Source organism: Contarinia nasturtii, unplaced genomic scaffold (assembly GCF_009176525.2).
Source record: "Contarinia nasturtii isolate CC-2019 unplaced genomic scaffold, AAFC_CNas_1.1 Cnas_scaffold_187, whole genome shotgun sequence".
NCBI lineage: Eukaryota > Metazoa > Arthropoda > Insecta > Diptera > Cecidomyiidae > Contarinia > Contarinia nasturtii.
Window position 1 is genome coordinate 229,817 of NW_022197544.1, and position 17,268 is coordinate 247,084.

At 32.9% G+C, this 17,268-nt stretch overlaps 4 protein-coding genes across 11 annotated transcripts in view; 2 read left to right on the plus strand and 2 right to left on the minus strand.

Moving 5' to 3' along the window:
- Positions 1 to 473: 473 nt before the first annotated feature.
- Positions 474 to 1,459, minus strand: LOC116352501 (OCIA domain-containing protein 1-like). Its single transcript, XM_031785148.1, has 4 exons — positions 1,245 to 1,459; positions 1,033 to 1,161; positions 763 to 972; positions 474 to 683 (listed from the first exon to the last, which is right to left on the minus strand). Exons 1-4 carry the CDS (start codon positions 1,296 to 1,298, stop codon positions 522 to 524), a joined length of 555 nt encoding a protein of 184 aa, XP_031641008.1. The 5' UTR covers positions 1,299 to 1,459; the 3' UTR covers positions 474 to 521.
- Positions 1,460 to 1,609: 150 nt separating this feature from the next.
- LOC116352500 (COP9 signalosome complex subunit 7b) lies at positions 1,610 to 3,590 on the plus strand. Its single transcript, XM_031785147.1, has 5 exons — positions 1,610 to 2,051; positions 2,124 to 2,376; positions 2,460 to 2,680; positions 2,761 to 2,923; positions 3,369 to 3,590. The coding sequence occupies exons 1-5, from the start codon at positions 1,854 to 1,856 to the stop codon at positions 3,392 to 3,394; spliced, it is 861 nt and encodes a 286-aa protein (XP_031641007.1). The 5' UTR covers positions 1,610 to 1,853; the 3' UTR covers positions 3,395 to 3,590.
- A 55-nt stretch (positions 3,591 to 3,645) lies between these two features.
- LOC116352498 (OCIA domain-containing protein 1-like) lies at positions 3,646 to 5,117 on the minus strand. Its single transcript, XM_031785146.1, has 6 exons — positions 4,880 to 5,117; positions 4,659 to 4,793; positions 4,309 to 4,581; positions 4,033 to 4,247; positions 3,819 to 3,973; positions 3,646 to 3,747 (listed from the first exon to the last, which is right to left on the minus strand). The coding sequence occupies exons 1-6, from the start codon at positions 4,982 to 4,984 to the stop codon at positions 3,728 to 3,730; spliced, it is 903 nt and encodes a 300-aa protein (XP_031641006.1). The 5' UTR covers positions 4,985 to 5,117; the 3' UTR covers positions 3,646 to 3,727.
- A 10,079-nt stretch (positions 5,118 to 15,196) lies between these two features.
- Positions 15,197 to 17,268, plus strand: part of LOC116336783 (calcium-dependent secretion activator) — a 31,700-nt gene continuing 29,628 nt past the window's right edge. For all 8 annotated transcript variants that reach the window (XM_031760903.1, XM_031760907.1, XM_031760904.1 and 5 more), the window contains exon 1: positions 15,197 to 15,696. The gene's annotated coding sequence lies outside the window, so the exon portion shown is untranslated. The remainder of the gene's footprint in view (positions 15,697 to 17,268) is intronic.

Genomic DNA, 17,268 nt, shown 5'->3' on the forward strand with positions numbered 1-17,268 from the left:
GTTTTGTTTCTTTTGCAGTTTTAAGATAATATTATTATCATCTCATTTACATTTAAATTTTTCAAGTTGTAAAAATTTAATTTCACAACAATATTTTTTGTGCAAAAAAAAATGTGAAAAATTCGAAAATACCTTTCTTTATCTTACTGGTCTGATTTTATATTTTGTCAGTTTAGATAATTAAACGATGAATTGCCATCTCCGGTCCACAAAAATGAGAAATCAAAAGATATCAGTGTAATCGAGACCCGATTATCGTGTAATGGAATTTAAATCAGGCGAATTTAAAACTGAATTTAGTCTTCATTACAATAAAGATATCTAGCGCCATCTATTGGAAATAATTTCATGTTTAGAAAGTGAATGCTGCAATATTTCAACTTTATTGTGAAATCAAAAATGATGCTGGTCATTGTTGTTCTTGAATAAAATTAACACCAGTTTTTAAATTAAATTAATATATTTAGTTTTTTTTACAACAATAAAATATAAATATATACCACAAAATATATCAAAATCTTTTAATAATAACCGTTGTGTTTTACAGCGTATTTTTCACGATTTCTGCGCTGCAATTCTTCGTATGTGATGTTTTCAATGTGAACAGCACGATTGTCATCTTTTTTTGGCGAATCGATGCCATCGAAATGAGGTCGTTCTAAATCTAAATTTAAATGGTTTGGCTATGAAAATAACAAAAAAACACGAGTAAATAAGTTTGAAATAAAATTTCGTGATAGCTTAACTCTGCATACAACTTACTTTATCAAATAATTTCACAGTATTTTTTTTTCTTTTGTTTTCCTCCTTCCAGTTGCTTAATATCATATTTCTTACTTGTTGATGGTGATGCGAAGTATACCATATTGCCAATTTATCATGATAATTTTCACGGATCCCAATTAAACTAACACCAACACCAATGACCATGCATAACAAATTCTTTCGCATCATTCCAAACAATCCATTGTTCTAAAAAATGAAAATAATTCAATTAGAATATTAGATTGTCAAACCGATTCAATCGCTTACTTTCAAAAATCCCTCTTTAATGGCCATGTAAGTGGCTGCACTTAATGCAATTGTAACAGGTACGGCTTTTTGTGTTAACGCTTCTCCAAGGCAATCGTCGAATAGCTCTAACTCTTTTCGTCGATCCATCTACAAAATACAATATAATTTAAAACATTTAATGAAACTCAATTGAAGCAGCATTGAAGTGCCCAAGGATAAATATTTCGTACAGTGAATTTTTTGCCTAAATTTCCTGCCACAATTTTTTCGTCTTGATAATCCATTGAATTTTTTTTTCTATTACTTATTTAGTAAAAAAAAAGTGAACTTTTCAATTCGAACGAACTGTTGACAATGTTGACGCAATTCGATGGTAAATAGACGAAATTCAATTTGAATACATGCCAACCGAGCAGCGAATTCATCAACAATTATGTAAGGATATGAAAACAAAGTGGATTTTTTTTTACAAAATGACATTCGAATTGGATCGGTTCAGTTGTCAAATTGTTGAGACATTGCTGCCAACTGTCACTCGTAATACATACACACGCACGCGACAGAAGAATGAAAAATAATATTGTGTATATCAGCGAAAAATGCAAGTTAAAGTTTGACATTTCGTTAGTCACACAACATTCATTCCGCTTTTATACATCTGAACCGTATTCTCATTTTTATAATTTGTGTGGACCGATTGTTTTGAACGATTTGTTGGCATTTTCATTTCAACTAAAATCGTTTTGTGATCGACTGATTATTTACGTTATTTAGTTGAACCAAATTGGCTTTCTTTTGATCGATTGTGGTGATTGAATTGGATTTAAATATTACGAACAATGGCATTGCACGCGGGAGCTATGTTGATCGATGAAAGCGATACCAAGAAACCCGTTGCACACAATCCATTGGAACAGTTTGTACTGTTGTCAAAAGGAACAAAAGGTGCTGCGTGCCGAGATTTAATCAAAACCGTACTTGAAGCTCCCGGCGTCTTTGTATTCTCGGAACTATTGGCACAACCAAATATACGCGAGGTTTGTGAACAATTTTTAATCTATTATTTTTTTCATTAGCTTGAATTTATATGGATATATTTTTGTTTTCAGCTGGAAAACACACCACACGCCAACTATTTGAACACATTGAATTTGTTCGCCTACGGTACATACAAAGAGTACTTGGAAAATAAAAGTTCACTCATCGAACTGACTGATGGAATGAAAAAGAAACTAAAACATCTCACAATTGTCACAATGGCTATTAGTAATAAATGTATTGCATATAGTGATTTGCTCGAACAATTGGACATTGGTTGCGTTCGTGAACTTGAAGATTTGATCATTGAATCGATTTATGCTGGTTTGTATTTTATTTTCTATCGTCACACACATGATTCTTTTTTGTTTTGATTACTTGAGCATTTTTATTGGAATATTGAACAGATATTATTCATGGAAAATTGGATCAAAAAAACAAACAGTTAGAGGTTGATTATGCAATTGGTCGTGATATTCGAGCGGAAGATGTTAAACAAATTTCAGCTACACTGCAAGAATGGTGCGATTCATGTGAATCTGTTCTTCAAACAATTGAAAATCAAATTGATCGCGCCAACACTGCCAAAGCCACACGCACCAAACACAACGAAGACTTGGATGCAGAGGTTTGTGTTTTGATTACATCATTTTTTTTTAAATTCATTCATTATCATTTTGTTAATGTCAATATATTCTTCAATTTTAGATTGCCAATTTGAAGAAAACATTGAAAACACATTTAACCGATATTGATGAAGACTATGCGATGGATTACAAAGAATCGACGTCATCAACAACAACGGCATCAACCACAGGCGATCCCCGCATCAAAAAGAACAAATGTAAAATTATGAAACCATCGAGCGGTGGTAAGTCTTGGTTTAAATTCTAAATGGCAACACATCTTGATATCAATATTGATATGTGATTTTGTTAGAATTAAATAAAGAACACAATTGAAAGATAACAAACACAAGAGACACGACAAACACCTAGTCAACGAGAAAAAAATTGTTCAATCGAAAGCCATTAAAGAAAAGAATTCCAAAGAACTGAAAAACTTAACGTAAAAAAAAAAAAAGAACACAACACATTGTTTCAAACGGTTTGTGAAACATCATTTAATTGAATAAAAATTATGGTGAAATTTATGCTGAAATCAAATCTTTTCTTCTATCAGTTCAACATGTTATTTTTTTGTTTTCTTTCGTATGCATTTCTTTTTTGTGCCAATTTCATTTAGTACGAAATTTCTTTTGCTCGTAATTATTTATTATGCTTTTATTTTTATTTTTATTTAATATTTTCTTTCAGGCGGCCTTATGAAATTCCATCGATAATAAATGATTGAGCCACCATTCACGTTTATTTGCCGTCTCCTCTTAACGAATGGAACAACTATATGAATTTGGGAGTTGCTAAGACGCAGGCTTCCAAGTTGCAAGTAATCCCAAATAACTCAACGGATCAACATAAATAGAGAAAAAAAAAACTAAAAATGAAAAAAATAAGAAGAAATTTTGATTTTTTGTTTTGCACTTTTCTAATTGTTAACCATTTAAAAAGTAAACAATAAAATGATTTTTTTTTTCCACTAAATAATAATAATAAATCATTTGTAAATCTACAAGCAGTCTGCTAAAGATTAATACGATAAAATGGTGCTATGAATTCTATTCTGACCAAGTATCACCTGAAATGTAAAAGAAATTCCAATTATAATTAAAGCACAGTTTAAAACGACAAATTGCCTATTCCAATCACCATATTTATTCTTTGGACCGGTTTTTTCATTTCCGGTATCATCTTCACTTCTGGCTCGAGACATTCGTCGTCGATCACTATCTAATGCTTGGCTATATGCTCCGGCTGGTGGATTCATTGGTCCATGCGGTGGAGCAGCGACTGGTGTGCCTTGACTGTGTAATTTTTTTTTACATATACCACTTTAAATGAAAAAATGACACTGAATACTTACTTGTAATATGCTTTTGGTGGAGGTTGTGGTTGATTTTGTGTTCGAGCGAATTCATCTCGGTTCTTTTGTCTCAATTCATCATAAGTAACTGTATTTTTTCGTGTTGGAATTTTTAATTCTTCATTTAAGTCATTCTTTCCTTCCATTGTTGGCTGAAAAGCATCATCTAAACCACTATAGTTCGGACGGCTTGTATCCAAATTTAATGAACTCGACTAAAATATGCAATATAAATTAAAACGAATCAAAATTAAAGTCTATTGATGAGAAAATCACTTGATAGTAATCGTCTGAGTAGCCGGATGCCGGAACCGATTTAAATGGTGCTAGAGAAAGTGCTGTTGCAGCTGCAGCGTCACGCATAACGCCACCTTCCCAATTTTTACCACCACCACTTCCAGCATTTCGGCGTAACATTTCAGCTAACTTTGAATTTGGCAATGCCATCAGTTTCTCTTTACATGCACCTAAGTAACTAACACGGCCAGCAATGTAACCAACAAATCCAAGTGCTAACACTTTTGGCCATGGACCCAAAGTTCGATGTGGCTATTCACGTACAAATAAAAACCGAATACGAATGATTACCATAGCAAAAAAAAGTTAGGCAATTTAATTGTATATACCTTCAAGTATCCATTTTTAACAGCCATGTATACAGTTGTGCCAATGCCAAGACTGAATGGCAAAGAACGATAGTAAAATGCCTCTGATCCACATTCTCGGATCGCACGAAGTTCTTCTGGTGAATATTCGTAGTTCTATTAATAAAAGCATCAAAAATATTATAATTGACAATATAAATTACGTCATTGATGAAATTGAGATTTGTGATTTTTATTTATACCAAAAATTCACGACGTGGATCAACGGGCTGTTGCGGTTGGTCATGCTGAGCATATTGATCGTATTGTTGGTTGACATTCGGTTGATATGCATTTCGATCAGACATTGTTTCAACAATTTAATTCTTGTTTCAATGAAAATCAAACAAAACTTGTGTGTTTATGTCTTCAACACATTTAAAACTGGATACCATAAAATGTTAGGTTATCGCCTATTGTATAAATGTCAGAATATACTGATTTCATCAATATATTACTGCCGGATGATTTGACAGATCTCAGTAGTATAGTTACATGTATGTTTATATTTAAAAACACAATATCGTCTCGAAAAGTGACAGTTGCGTGAAATGAAACTTATACAAATCTGTGAATGATTTACAGAAAAATTTCAAATTTAATTTGGTTGACTCCTTTTGAAAATTCAGCAAGACTTTGGGCAACTATCGGTACTAGTTGAAGATTTTTGTTTTCAATTACTTGAACTTCATGTAAATTTGCCTAGAAATGTGTTCTATTATTTTTTATTGTAAAATGCCATCTGGTGAGAAACATTTTAATTGTGCATTCTATATACGATATTTTGAAGATGTAATCCAGATGATGATGTTTTCTCTCTTGAAATCCATCATGTTTATTTTGAAATGAATGATTTTCAATGCAGCCGTACACTTTGAACTGTCGTTTAGTTGATAAAACACTTTTTGGTGCTTTTATAAATGAGTGGAAAATTGCTCATACAATTGACCAATTTTTATTTAGATAAAATGTTGAAAAATAATAATAATCGATGAAATAAAGAGTAAAATGTTGTTCTAGTATTTTCTTTATAAATCACTTAAAAACTTGCACAGCGTCTGCTTGAGCTTAGAGCAATTGCTATTCTTTGCTTTGTGAAGGTTTATTTTCAGTTGATGTCGATGCTGTATTTATAGATGTAGTGCGTTTTTCATCGCCTGAAGAAGATGCGGCATCATCAATGGGTTTAATTAGTTTCCCACACATAGTGCAGTACTTTTCATCTCCAGAAATCTTCTTCTGTCCCAATTTGCTTATTACAGTGTAACCGATTAAACCAAATACAAAGACTTTAATGCCGTTACAACGTAGGCATCGAAACATAAATTAAAAATTTTAAATTACCTTTCTAACACCCAAGAATGCCAACGACCCGAACCAATTGGAAATCCACGAGAACAACACGGTCTCAAACTCCGTTCTTCACACTCACAATTCTATAAATAAACAAATTGTAAATGTGACATATAACTTTGAAGAAGAATTGCTCCAATTACTTGGCATCTATGGCTCTGACTTTGTTGCGGTTGATTTAAATTTGAAATTGTAACGAGTTTCTGAAAATTTTCTATTATTTTTCCTTCGCAAAAAAATTTACACAAATTATTTATATATTCAAAACTTTCGAATTAGAATTTATTGTTCGGGTTATGAAGTTAGTACAGCTTGATCCATGACGACTGGTACCGATATCATATCAACCTGTTCATGAATACTTTTCACTCTGTATGTGATGGTATCGTATAATTTCGCAATAATGCAGTAAAATGTCGCTGCGTATTGATATATGTCAATTTCCGAGATTGATAAGATACATAATTTTGAGAGCCATTCAAGTTTCTATCAGTCACTCGAAACACTCGAAAATCAAAGTACTTTTTGTCTTTAATTTTGAGTGGAAGATGACAAAAGAATAATATACAAGAAGAAAAACTTACAAGGAATTTTTCATTTTTCCGTTACAGTTAGAGATGAACTGCTATAAATGATGAGTGTTAACGAAACTGAAATTTTCGATATTTTCGTGAAATTATACGATTACGTTGTTGCATCATACACAGAGCGCAAGATATTTAAGCGCAGATTGTTTTATTTTCGATACCAGTCGTCATTGATATCAGTCGGTATTAATTGCACTCTACTTTTTACACCATATACCCGAAATTGTTTTATTTTCAATTAGTTCAGTTGTAAAAATATTGTGTATAATTTTCTATCGCTTTTTTTTATCGTTACAATGTCATCTTCAAATCAACCGCAACCAATGGGAGGAAATGACACCAAGTTTTAAAATTGGCGCGCTGTTTAGTTTCGATTTGATTTGTTAAATTACATTGACGTCCCCTTTGAAATTCGGGGCGCCACCGTTGGCTCAAAGAGACTTGAAGTCTTCACATCCTTCCTTTGACCGCAACAAAGTCAGGAACCGATCAGTTCCGATCACAAATGTCGAGTAATTGTGATTGCTATAAATAGAAATTCATTTATCATTGCGTTTGTTTATAGAAATCTAAATTTTCACCTGACGATCTTCGTGCGTTTCAAGAATGGAAAACTAAGGCATTTTACTATCGCAGCTTACCACTTAGTTTGGGCCTTGGATCATTGGCATTTTTGAGTGTGAAAAAAGGATTCTTAAAAGTAAACATATTTTAGAAATGTTCGAAAATTGTTTTTTTTTCTGTGTGGAAAATAAGTGACTGCAAATGGTTAAATTCATAAATATTAATAAAAAATCAAGAATATCCACTTAGTGGCAAGTCAATTATTTCAAGGCATTTTTACCTATACAGTTAACTATGGTCAATTATATTTATTTGCTCAATTCATATTTTTTTTTTGTACACGAATAGTTTATATATCGATTTGTTATTTATTTTTATTTCAATCGTTTAGCCAAATGCAAGGTTGGGTGCATTGCCAAAAGTCTTACTATTTGGTGGGATCGGTTTCGTTGCAGGTTTTTTAAGTTACCCGAAACCATGGAAAAATGGAAAATGTGACGCCTTTGGTAAAATTAAACCAATATCTAGAAATGACACCACATCACCATCAGCTGATAACGCCCAATAACCTACTTAATTAGAATGGTATTTGAAGTTCTCACACGGATATATCAAACAAAAAATTATATTCTGTTTCTTATTTTTCATTTTTCAGTTGAGTGTGACAGAAATGCCAATGCACTTTTGGAAAACGTGATGGAAACATTCTTTTTATTGGATTTCCTTTGATTTTGTTTCAAATAACTGTTTGAATGTGCGGATGAAAATTAGCGGAGATAAAAAAAAACATATTATAAATTAGATTTGAAAATGGAAATTCTATATTATAATTGATGCCAAATATTGAATGTTTAATATTAATTAATGCATAAATGCAAACAAATGTTTTGATTAATTGATCGAAACAAAATGATGGTTATTCAAATAAGTATAGTTGTAATATTTTGCTAGTAAGCACATGGTGTATGTTAAGTATGTTCCACTGTGAAATCTATAAATATATGGAAAGTCCTCTGGATTATTTGTTAAAAACAACAACAACTAATAAATGTTGTTTACAATTCAAATGTTTACCATCAATCATGTAGTTTACACTGTCAGAGCTAAAAAAATCTGTTTTGACATCTTTATTTATTCAAATTTCGGGTTAAATTTGTTCCCTACATTTCAGTAAATTACCTCGTTAATGATAATCTAATCGTTCACAATGAAACGTGTATCATTCGTTTTGAATCGATTCATGTATTTTCCATCGAAAGCAAGCAGTTTTTGTTGAGTTGATGGCGTAATAAATTTGATGTATCAAATAATGTCATACATTTCATGTGCACGTTAAACTATTTTTGATGAAGGTTGATGTTGTCGTTGCTCGTTTTTTCTCTCGCATCAAAACTCAATATATGAATAGCGCAATGGAATAAATAGAGTTACTATGAAGGTATGTTATGGTGGAGTCATAAAAGTAAAAGTACGATTTTTTTTTGGCGAGAAACTTCAAATAATATTTGAGGAGCGATTTTCATTTGATCCGATTTGATATCGAACAAGTGGCATTGGTTTTTAATCCAATATTTACGATTTCCATAATTTGTTTAACTGATGGCAATCGGGTACACATATTTTACCGTTTCTCCTTTTGTAATTTGATTTGATCATGAAGACATTGTAAACGGAATATTGTGCTGGCTCGTGCCGTGTCATACAAGGTATAATATTATCATATATTATATAAAAATGCATACACAATATGTTTGCCCTTAACCAATTTACAACTTTATTGCATGTATTGTATATTAGTTCTATATCTCTGTTCATTTTCCATAAATATAATGAGTAGTGTCTGTAAAGTCTAGCTAGCGCCAATATATTTTCAGAGAAAAGAGAAATGGAAACAAAAATAACCGTCTGTAAATTAGCCTTATATTATTAATAAATTAATAATAACACATTCATATGATTTTACAATTTAAAGAGAGAAAATTGTATATTTATTGTCTTTCGGTTGATTGTAAAATTATTTGTTCGTGTTCATTAATTGTTTTTATTTGTTCGTGTTTAAACACTATTTTTCGATGGCATGGTTTCGCTCTCTCATGCTGGACGCCTCTATTACGATATATTATCGTTATAAAGAAGCATTGTTTTTTTATGTACACAATTTTTCTTTCGTATGTGAGTGTTTGCGAGAATTGTTTTTAGCGATAATTTGGCATTTAATCTATATTGTATGCGATGGAAGTGAAGTGAGCAATAGGTTCAGAACGACAATAATGCTTTGGTAATATTTGAACTGAAAGCCCCATTGAATGAGGATGAAATGCGTTTATTGAAGTGTGCGGTCACAATTGTTGTGTGTGGCATTAATTCACTCACGCTCTCTAACTCAAATTCTCTTTATATCGCATAGTCACACGAACACATGCCATAGTGGCGAACGCGTTCAATCACGAAATGTGCTTTCATCAGTCGTACATAAATTAAAAAGAAAATATATTTGTACCGCACGCGCGAATCATTTACGTGTTGTGTGTGAAATGTGATGTTTTTGCCGTCAAGCTACCACGCACTTTTCATGCTCGTTTCACTGTACAAATATGGTATACAACAATAATAACAAAAACTAAACCCTAATTTATGGAAACGTGTATATATGCAAAAATTCACATTTCGATAAATGCTATATATACACATTCATTCAGTTTCGCCGTGTCCTTCCTCTCCTTCTCACTCTGCATGCGTCTATTTATTTTTGTTAGTCTCGTTCGAGAAATATTCGGCATTTGATATGGCATATACTGTAAATCACAATAATATATCGAATACAAGTTTTACAATCATATATCGAAAAAGCTCAACCGACTCAATTCTGTTGTGCACTACTCTGCTTTGCTATCTGCTTATGACATGGTATGCATGCTGTGTGTCATGCTGAATCTCGTTCGCATATAAAATATATACATATTCTTGCTGCTTTTTGTCGCTTCTCACATTTTACATATTGCTATGGAAAGTTATGTAATGGTTGCGCTTTACCGTCAATTCACACAAAACTAGACGCGCACATAAAAGAATTATCGATCGACATGCTCTCACTCCCTCTCTTGCACTTCAAAAGCACATCATCGACGGCTTTCGGCGAAAATGTTTCGTGGAAAAGATGTGTGGCATAACGTAAACAGGCATAGAACACGAGAGAAAACGCTAATGCCCACTGTACATTTTTTACGGTGATTTTTTTCGCTATATCTCTCTCTCTTTCTATATGTCTCGCTCATCCATTTGGTTGTATTCGACATTTGCTCTGACTGTCATGTCATTTCGATTGGTTTTTGATGCCATTGCTGCTTTTCATTAGATTGTATCAAAAAGCTCACACTCCACACGACCAACATCCAACATCCGTCGAATTGCGCGCGACCAAACAACTGAAAAGAAGTGCAACTCTCTCTCTCTTTCTTGCGCGCGCTCTCTGTTAAGTGGTTCAAGATTACTTGCTTAGTTATTTTCCTTTCATTATGCGATTGTATCATATTACTTTGCTCTCCGGCACTATACGCCAAACAATGCACAAATGTACGTGGGTACTTGTCGAAAACACTCTCAGCTATATATGGCACATAACTTATTCTTCTTTATTTTTAACATCATGGTTTTTGTCTCTCATCTTTCTATCTATGTTGTCGGTTCATTCCATTCCTCTTTTTCTTTTATCACCTTCATCATCTCCTTCTTCATCAAAACATTCTTCCATCCATACATCCACTTACACTTGACTTTGTGTGGTTTTTGTTTTCCGCATCTCTCTTTCTCTCTGTCTCGGTGTGTGTGTGTGTGACCTTTGTTTTTTCCATTTTCTTGTTCGTTGTTGTTGTTGTTATTGCCGTTCGTGCTTTTGTTTTTGTCTTGGATTTTTACCAAATTAGCGGAACATTCCTTCAAAGCAATTTTCAGCAGACAATTTGTAATCCAAAATATTTCACCAAATATCTACATGCCTTGAATAGAGTATGTGCATAGTGTTCCGTGCTCGGCATCACATTTTATACGAGATGCCAAAACCTGTGTACGTATTTTATCGAACGGGTTGAACGCTATTTTTGCATTTCAAAAACTCTTGAAATATTTCGTTCGCTTAAAATGAAATATTTAAATTATGCCGGACACTTCAATAATATAAATGACACTAAATATGATTGCTAAATGGTTTATTGATTTCGATATCATTTTACAATCCACAACTACTTCATTTGTTCATTTTCATTAAGTCAGATCAATAGTTTTTTTTAATATGTATATACAATTTCTCATTCGCAAGATATTCGTTCATTTTTATTCGTTGTACGCATTATGCTGAAAATTGGTGTTAATTGAAACTACATGTGTTGATATGCAAAGGGATAAATAACGCAAATATGGTCAAGAGCGAAGTGTTCACAGTTTAACAATGTATTCTGCTCATATTGCATTCCAAGCTTCAAATAAATTACGAATTAAAAACAAAATGTGAATTTGATTTCATCCAAAATACAAAATAAATGACAAGTACCGAAAATATCTAGAATATAAAAAAATGTTCGCAGAGCCATTTCGACTTTACACTTTTGTTAGTACTTTCGGTCATGTTGGAATTTCGATACTGATTCACCCCTAGTGAATTAATTAAAATACAAACATTCAATGTCCATTCATCATCCATTTTCCATCCATGATCTATCATCGTAAAACCATTTATCCATCCATTAATAGTGGATGGATGGTTGGATTTGGGGACTAATGGTCACTCAGTCACAATTTTTTCCACTCGGGAATCCAATATAGCGAATATTTCCTTTTTTTTTGATTTTATACATACAGCTATCATCTCCCGAATAGTTTTTTTGATGAAAAGATTTGAAATCCAACATGGACATTATCCTTTGGACAAGTTCGCTTCAAACAAAACGAAAGCAATAAAACTTGATGGCTATTAGCTTTATTTATGGAAAAGATTTTAAACTTTTGATTTCGATTAGATTTTAAGAAGACTTAATAGTTTCTTCGATATTTATTTTATATAGCTTGCAGGAATTAAAAAAAAATTAAAAACTTTTTCTATTCATGTTAGACATAAAAATAGCATAACATTTTAATAAGTTTTCATGAAGTTTTTAAGAAGCAAAGAAAGCGAAATAAAAGGAAAATAAAACGAGCAGCCACTGTTTTCATTCACAACGCGTCGATTTTTTGTTCAATGGAAAACGTGAGCGGCTCAATATATAGTTATAGTTAGTTTATATAGAGCAATGCCCATCAATCTACCAAATATGCATGAAAAAAATCCAATATCAAATATCCACAAACAGTGTTAGAACAATACCGAAAACAATATATAAATCTCCATTTGCCAGACAATGAGTCAATCGAGTGTCGATTAAATGAACTTTGACATGTAATTAAACGTATCTATTAGTTCTTACATTTTTCCGACAAGAACAACGACCTGAACTGGAAACATCATATCGATATTAAATTCCAAAGTCAAAGCGATTCTAACATTGCTGCAGAAAAAAAAAACGATTCTGATTTTATTTGGCCATTGAGCATTTGGTATTCTTGAATGACCCATATTCTCTTTTTTTAAATAATAATATTTGTAAATTGGCCCATATTAGTTGTCTTACAACAGTGGGTGAATGTGGGTCACTGTAAAGCGGATACGACACATTTGTGGGAAGAGGCCGAGATCTAATTTTTTTTCTGCGTCCTTTTAATCTTCGGTTCGTTTCATTCCTTCATTTCATTATACCCATTTGAAATGAAAAATAGTTGATAGCTTATGCGATATGCGTACGATAATAACCGGGGCATCATGAAATATTCATTCACATAAAAAAAAGAGATTTTTTCCCGCAATTTTTTGAGTGTAATCAGTTTTTTTTATAAATATTTTATGTTGGCCTGAATCAGGCCGCCTGATAATAACAGATTGATTTACTGCCTTGATGCTCAATGGTTTTCATACAAAGCTTAAGTTCGAAAGAAAATGGACATTTGGAACTGCTCATTTCGCTTATTTTTTTCCCCTTTTCTTCCTCTTTCAGTGAATATTGTTCGAAACCTATTTTCAGCAAACAAATAAGCTTAAGCAAATCCACTTTTTACATAAATATATACGGTGTGTGTGTGCGAGTTGTGTGGCTCAGGTGACTGGAAAATATTTTTGGGTGAGTGGTTAAAAAGCTGCGAGTTAAATAGCTGCGAAAATTTATGTTTTACCATTTTACGGACACACAATCTAACCGACGAAACGGATGAGTGCTTTCATACAGGCACCCCAAATGCATTCTGAGATCTTTTTGCTTCCAATTTCTATCTTTCGCTTGTTGTGCTTATCACTTGCGTCTTTCATTCTGCTTTCATTCACGCGCGTTCGGACCATGACGTCAAACTAAATTGTAGCATCATATGAATTGTGTATTCCGATCACATTGATATCGTATTTATTAATGCCAATCCTATACGTACATTGCATTGAAGCGTTTTTCCACCTCGAAGCGAACTTATTCAAAAAACACACTTCTCGGCATCGGGTGTGCAGCAGTGTGACAGTGTGAAGATGAGAGTGACTTCGGAAAAGGATAAAAATATGCTCTTCGACTAGTGCTCTTGTATTCGGAAAATTTCTTTTTTGTATGCAAAGGATGCCGAATTGTCTTTTTGTATGGTTGTGTGTAAGGTACTCTATGCCATCAAAGCATGTGAGCATTATTTAAATGCTAAAACTCTCATAAAGTTCATTGAATACTAAATCAATCGAGCATGAAAGATCACAATAGCAACCAACTACAATGATTTACATACGATGCATATGATGAACGGGAATGGAAAGCACAGTGAACAAAGAAAAAACAAACAAACAACAACCATATATTATCCACATGCGACCGGAACATTGTAATGACAAGCAATAAGCGCATCCACTAACCAATTCAATCATATTAAAATATACAACAAATAATGTTTAGTCATTTTATTCATTTCTTAAAACGCAGTGTTTTTTTGTTTTTTCAAAAAAAAAAAAAAAACAACAACACTGCGATCAAAAGAAACGTTCGTGTTTTCCAGCATACTATAGTTAATTAATTATGTTGAAAATTAGCTTGAAATCCAACGGGAATATACCACCAATCAATATAGCCGATTTACCCTACGTTTGCGAGATATCTGAATCGGTCGGTGCATTCAAAACGTGATCTGTACGCAAGCTCAAGGCAACAATCATACACACGCAGACAACACAAACACAATTTAATATCATGTAACACAATGAGGACAATGTGTCCCTCTTATTCGTCATACAAATATTACAAGTTAATGGTACAAATACACAACCACACATACATGCCAAACGCTCTTTAATGATTACAACGAAACATTGTATGTAAATTAGACTGGCTCAAAAGAGGCTCAAAAGAAGCTCAAAAACTAATGTATGGAAAACTCAAAATTAAACGTGACTGTTTTTTTTTTATCAAATTCAATGGGAAAAAATGGAAATTCTTCGGTCTGGCTTTATGTTGATCTGGAAATTTTCCATTTCTTATCACATCCAGTCTAATTAAAGCATTCATATCCAACACTTTTATTGTATATAAAATGAAAAAAAATCATCCTTTGATCGCACCACTCGCTCGTTCTCAAGCACAATACACATTTGATGGAAAATGTTGAAAAATAGCATAGCACATGTATACACACGCGCACAAAGTATATTTCGACAAATACATACGAAGTATGAGAACAAGGGAAATGATTTGTGTGTGTGTGTGCGCACATGGAAAAGCATGCAATGTCTATGCTTTTGCTATTTAGTAAGTAAAATACACCGAACTACAAGAATAGAAAAAGAGAGAGAGAGAGAAAAAGAGTGAGTGAATGAGTGAGAGTGTTAGTCGAATGCTTGTTGAGGAGAAATGGTTTCAAGTTGGAAAAATATACGTTGTTTTCGACGTTTGTCAGTCAGTCATAGGAATAATGTTGGTTTGATAAGAACGCGCCTTCACCTCAGCCACACACTTTCTCTATCATTATACACGTTAACACATTTCATTAATTAAATAAGAGCGTTTGTTATATAGAATTTATATTGCGATAAAACTAAAATACAAATTAAATAAACAACAACAATAAAATACAGAGTATAAGCAAGTCACAGTCAAGACAAAAAGTTAAAAGACAGGTGCGTGAGTGCGTGCGTGTGTGTATAAAAATAAAACCGTTCAGAAAGAAAAATAGAATCGCAGAAAAAGAGACAGAGAGCAACAGAAAAGTTTTAATAAAAGTGTTTGAACGGGTAAAGTGAAGTGAAAAAAAAGTTTATGAAAAATATCATAGGTTATTCGAGAAAATCGTGCCGCGACATTTCGATCCATTCAAAATAAAATACAAAAAAAAAAAACAAGTGAGAGAAAGATAAAGAAGAAAAAAAACAACACACTGTAAATAATATTTGTATGTTTCCATCGTGTACACGTTAGGTAATTTTCCGTTTCTAAATTGACAGCCAAAATGTGACACTTAGCAGCAGCAGCAGCATTAATACTAGTCGAAAGAAAAATTCAATAAAGTAAAGTCCTTATGCAGCGAAAATAGTTGGGAGCGAGAGATAGAGAGCAAACGAAAATAAACAAAAAACCATTTGTAAAAATCCAAATGGGATGCCACTGTTTCGCATTTAGAATTATGGAAATGTGTGGCCTAGTCGCAAAACTAAAGTGAATAATAAAATGTTGAGGCGCATGAAAAAAGCGACAATATTTAAATTGAATTAAGTGTTTACATGAAAAAGGGAATTTTGAATGCATACTCAATGTCGCCGATGAAGAAGCATAAGAGAAAAAGGCAAAATATTTGCTTTGTTCACGTCATGAATGGAAATAGAGTGAATGATAAATTCACGAAACACAGTATATTGTTCAAATGATGAAGCATAACAAACAGGCGCCGTCAGCCTTTATTTTTTGCTTCTTTTTTTTATTACTTCTTGAAAAATAAATCGCATAGTAAAATAAGATATTTTTCATTTGGGCCACCGTCAATTGAATGTGATGAATCACAATGACCCACCATCATCCAGAATCATGCAAAAAAAAAAGCATTCGAATGAAATGCAAAGTAGAAATCATCTCATCTCGGACCGCATAAAAGTCAGGCATTCAAATGAATACATAAATCATCGTCATAATCATTGTCGTAGTGGTTGTGGTCGTCGTCAGCATGAATTAATAAATGCATTAGGTTTAAATTGAAAACGGAAATGAAGTGGCAGAATGTGCACAAAGATTGAACAATTTGTATCACAATCCATGTAAAAGAGAGAACGAAAGATGGTGTGCGAGAGATAAAGAGTAGGAAAAAAATATGTGCCAAAGCAAATCGAATGAATTTATTTTACAAATTTAAAGAAAAAAATCAATGAGTGACAAAAGCTGAATTCATCCGCTCTGAAATAGGGACATTAATTCAATAACTATAAATAACGCTTTGAACTCTCGTTTTAGCCTTCGAAAAATAAAATGTAAGCCCTTGCTAAAAACATACACTATTCGGTGGTACCTAAGGGCGTCTGTATGTGCCACTGTGCTTACACACAGTGAGACACTCTGCGTGTTACTTTCTATGGATTTTTATACTTGTGGTCTGTTGGTGTTATTATTTGTTGTTGTTGTTGTTGTTGTTATTGCCGTTTTTTTACTTTTGCACTATTTATTTTTCGTCATTTCATTTAAAACACGTTCTTCTCACGTCGCTATTTTTGTAATTCGAATGACGAGAATAACGCTACTGCTGAATGTGGAGTAATTTAACTGAAGGTTGACAAGTGAAAGACAGAGAGAGAGGGAGGGAGAAAGACTGACAAAGAGATAGATAGAGTTACACTGTTCGTGCTCGTTGCATATATATGTTTTACGGGAAAATCGAAGTCATCAATGAAAAATATGAGGGTGTAAATTGATATTGCGGAAGACGACAAGAAGATACGAAATAAATAAGCGTGACTCTTCTCTCTCTCTCTCTCTCTCTCTCTCTCTCTCTCTCTCTCTCTCTCT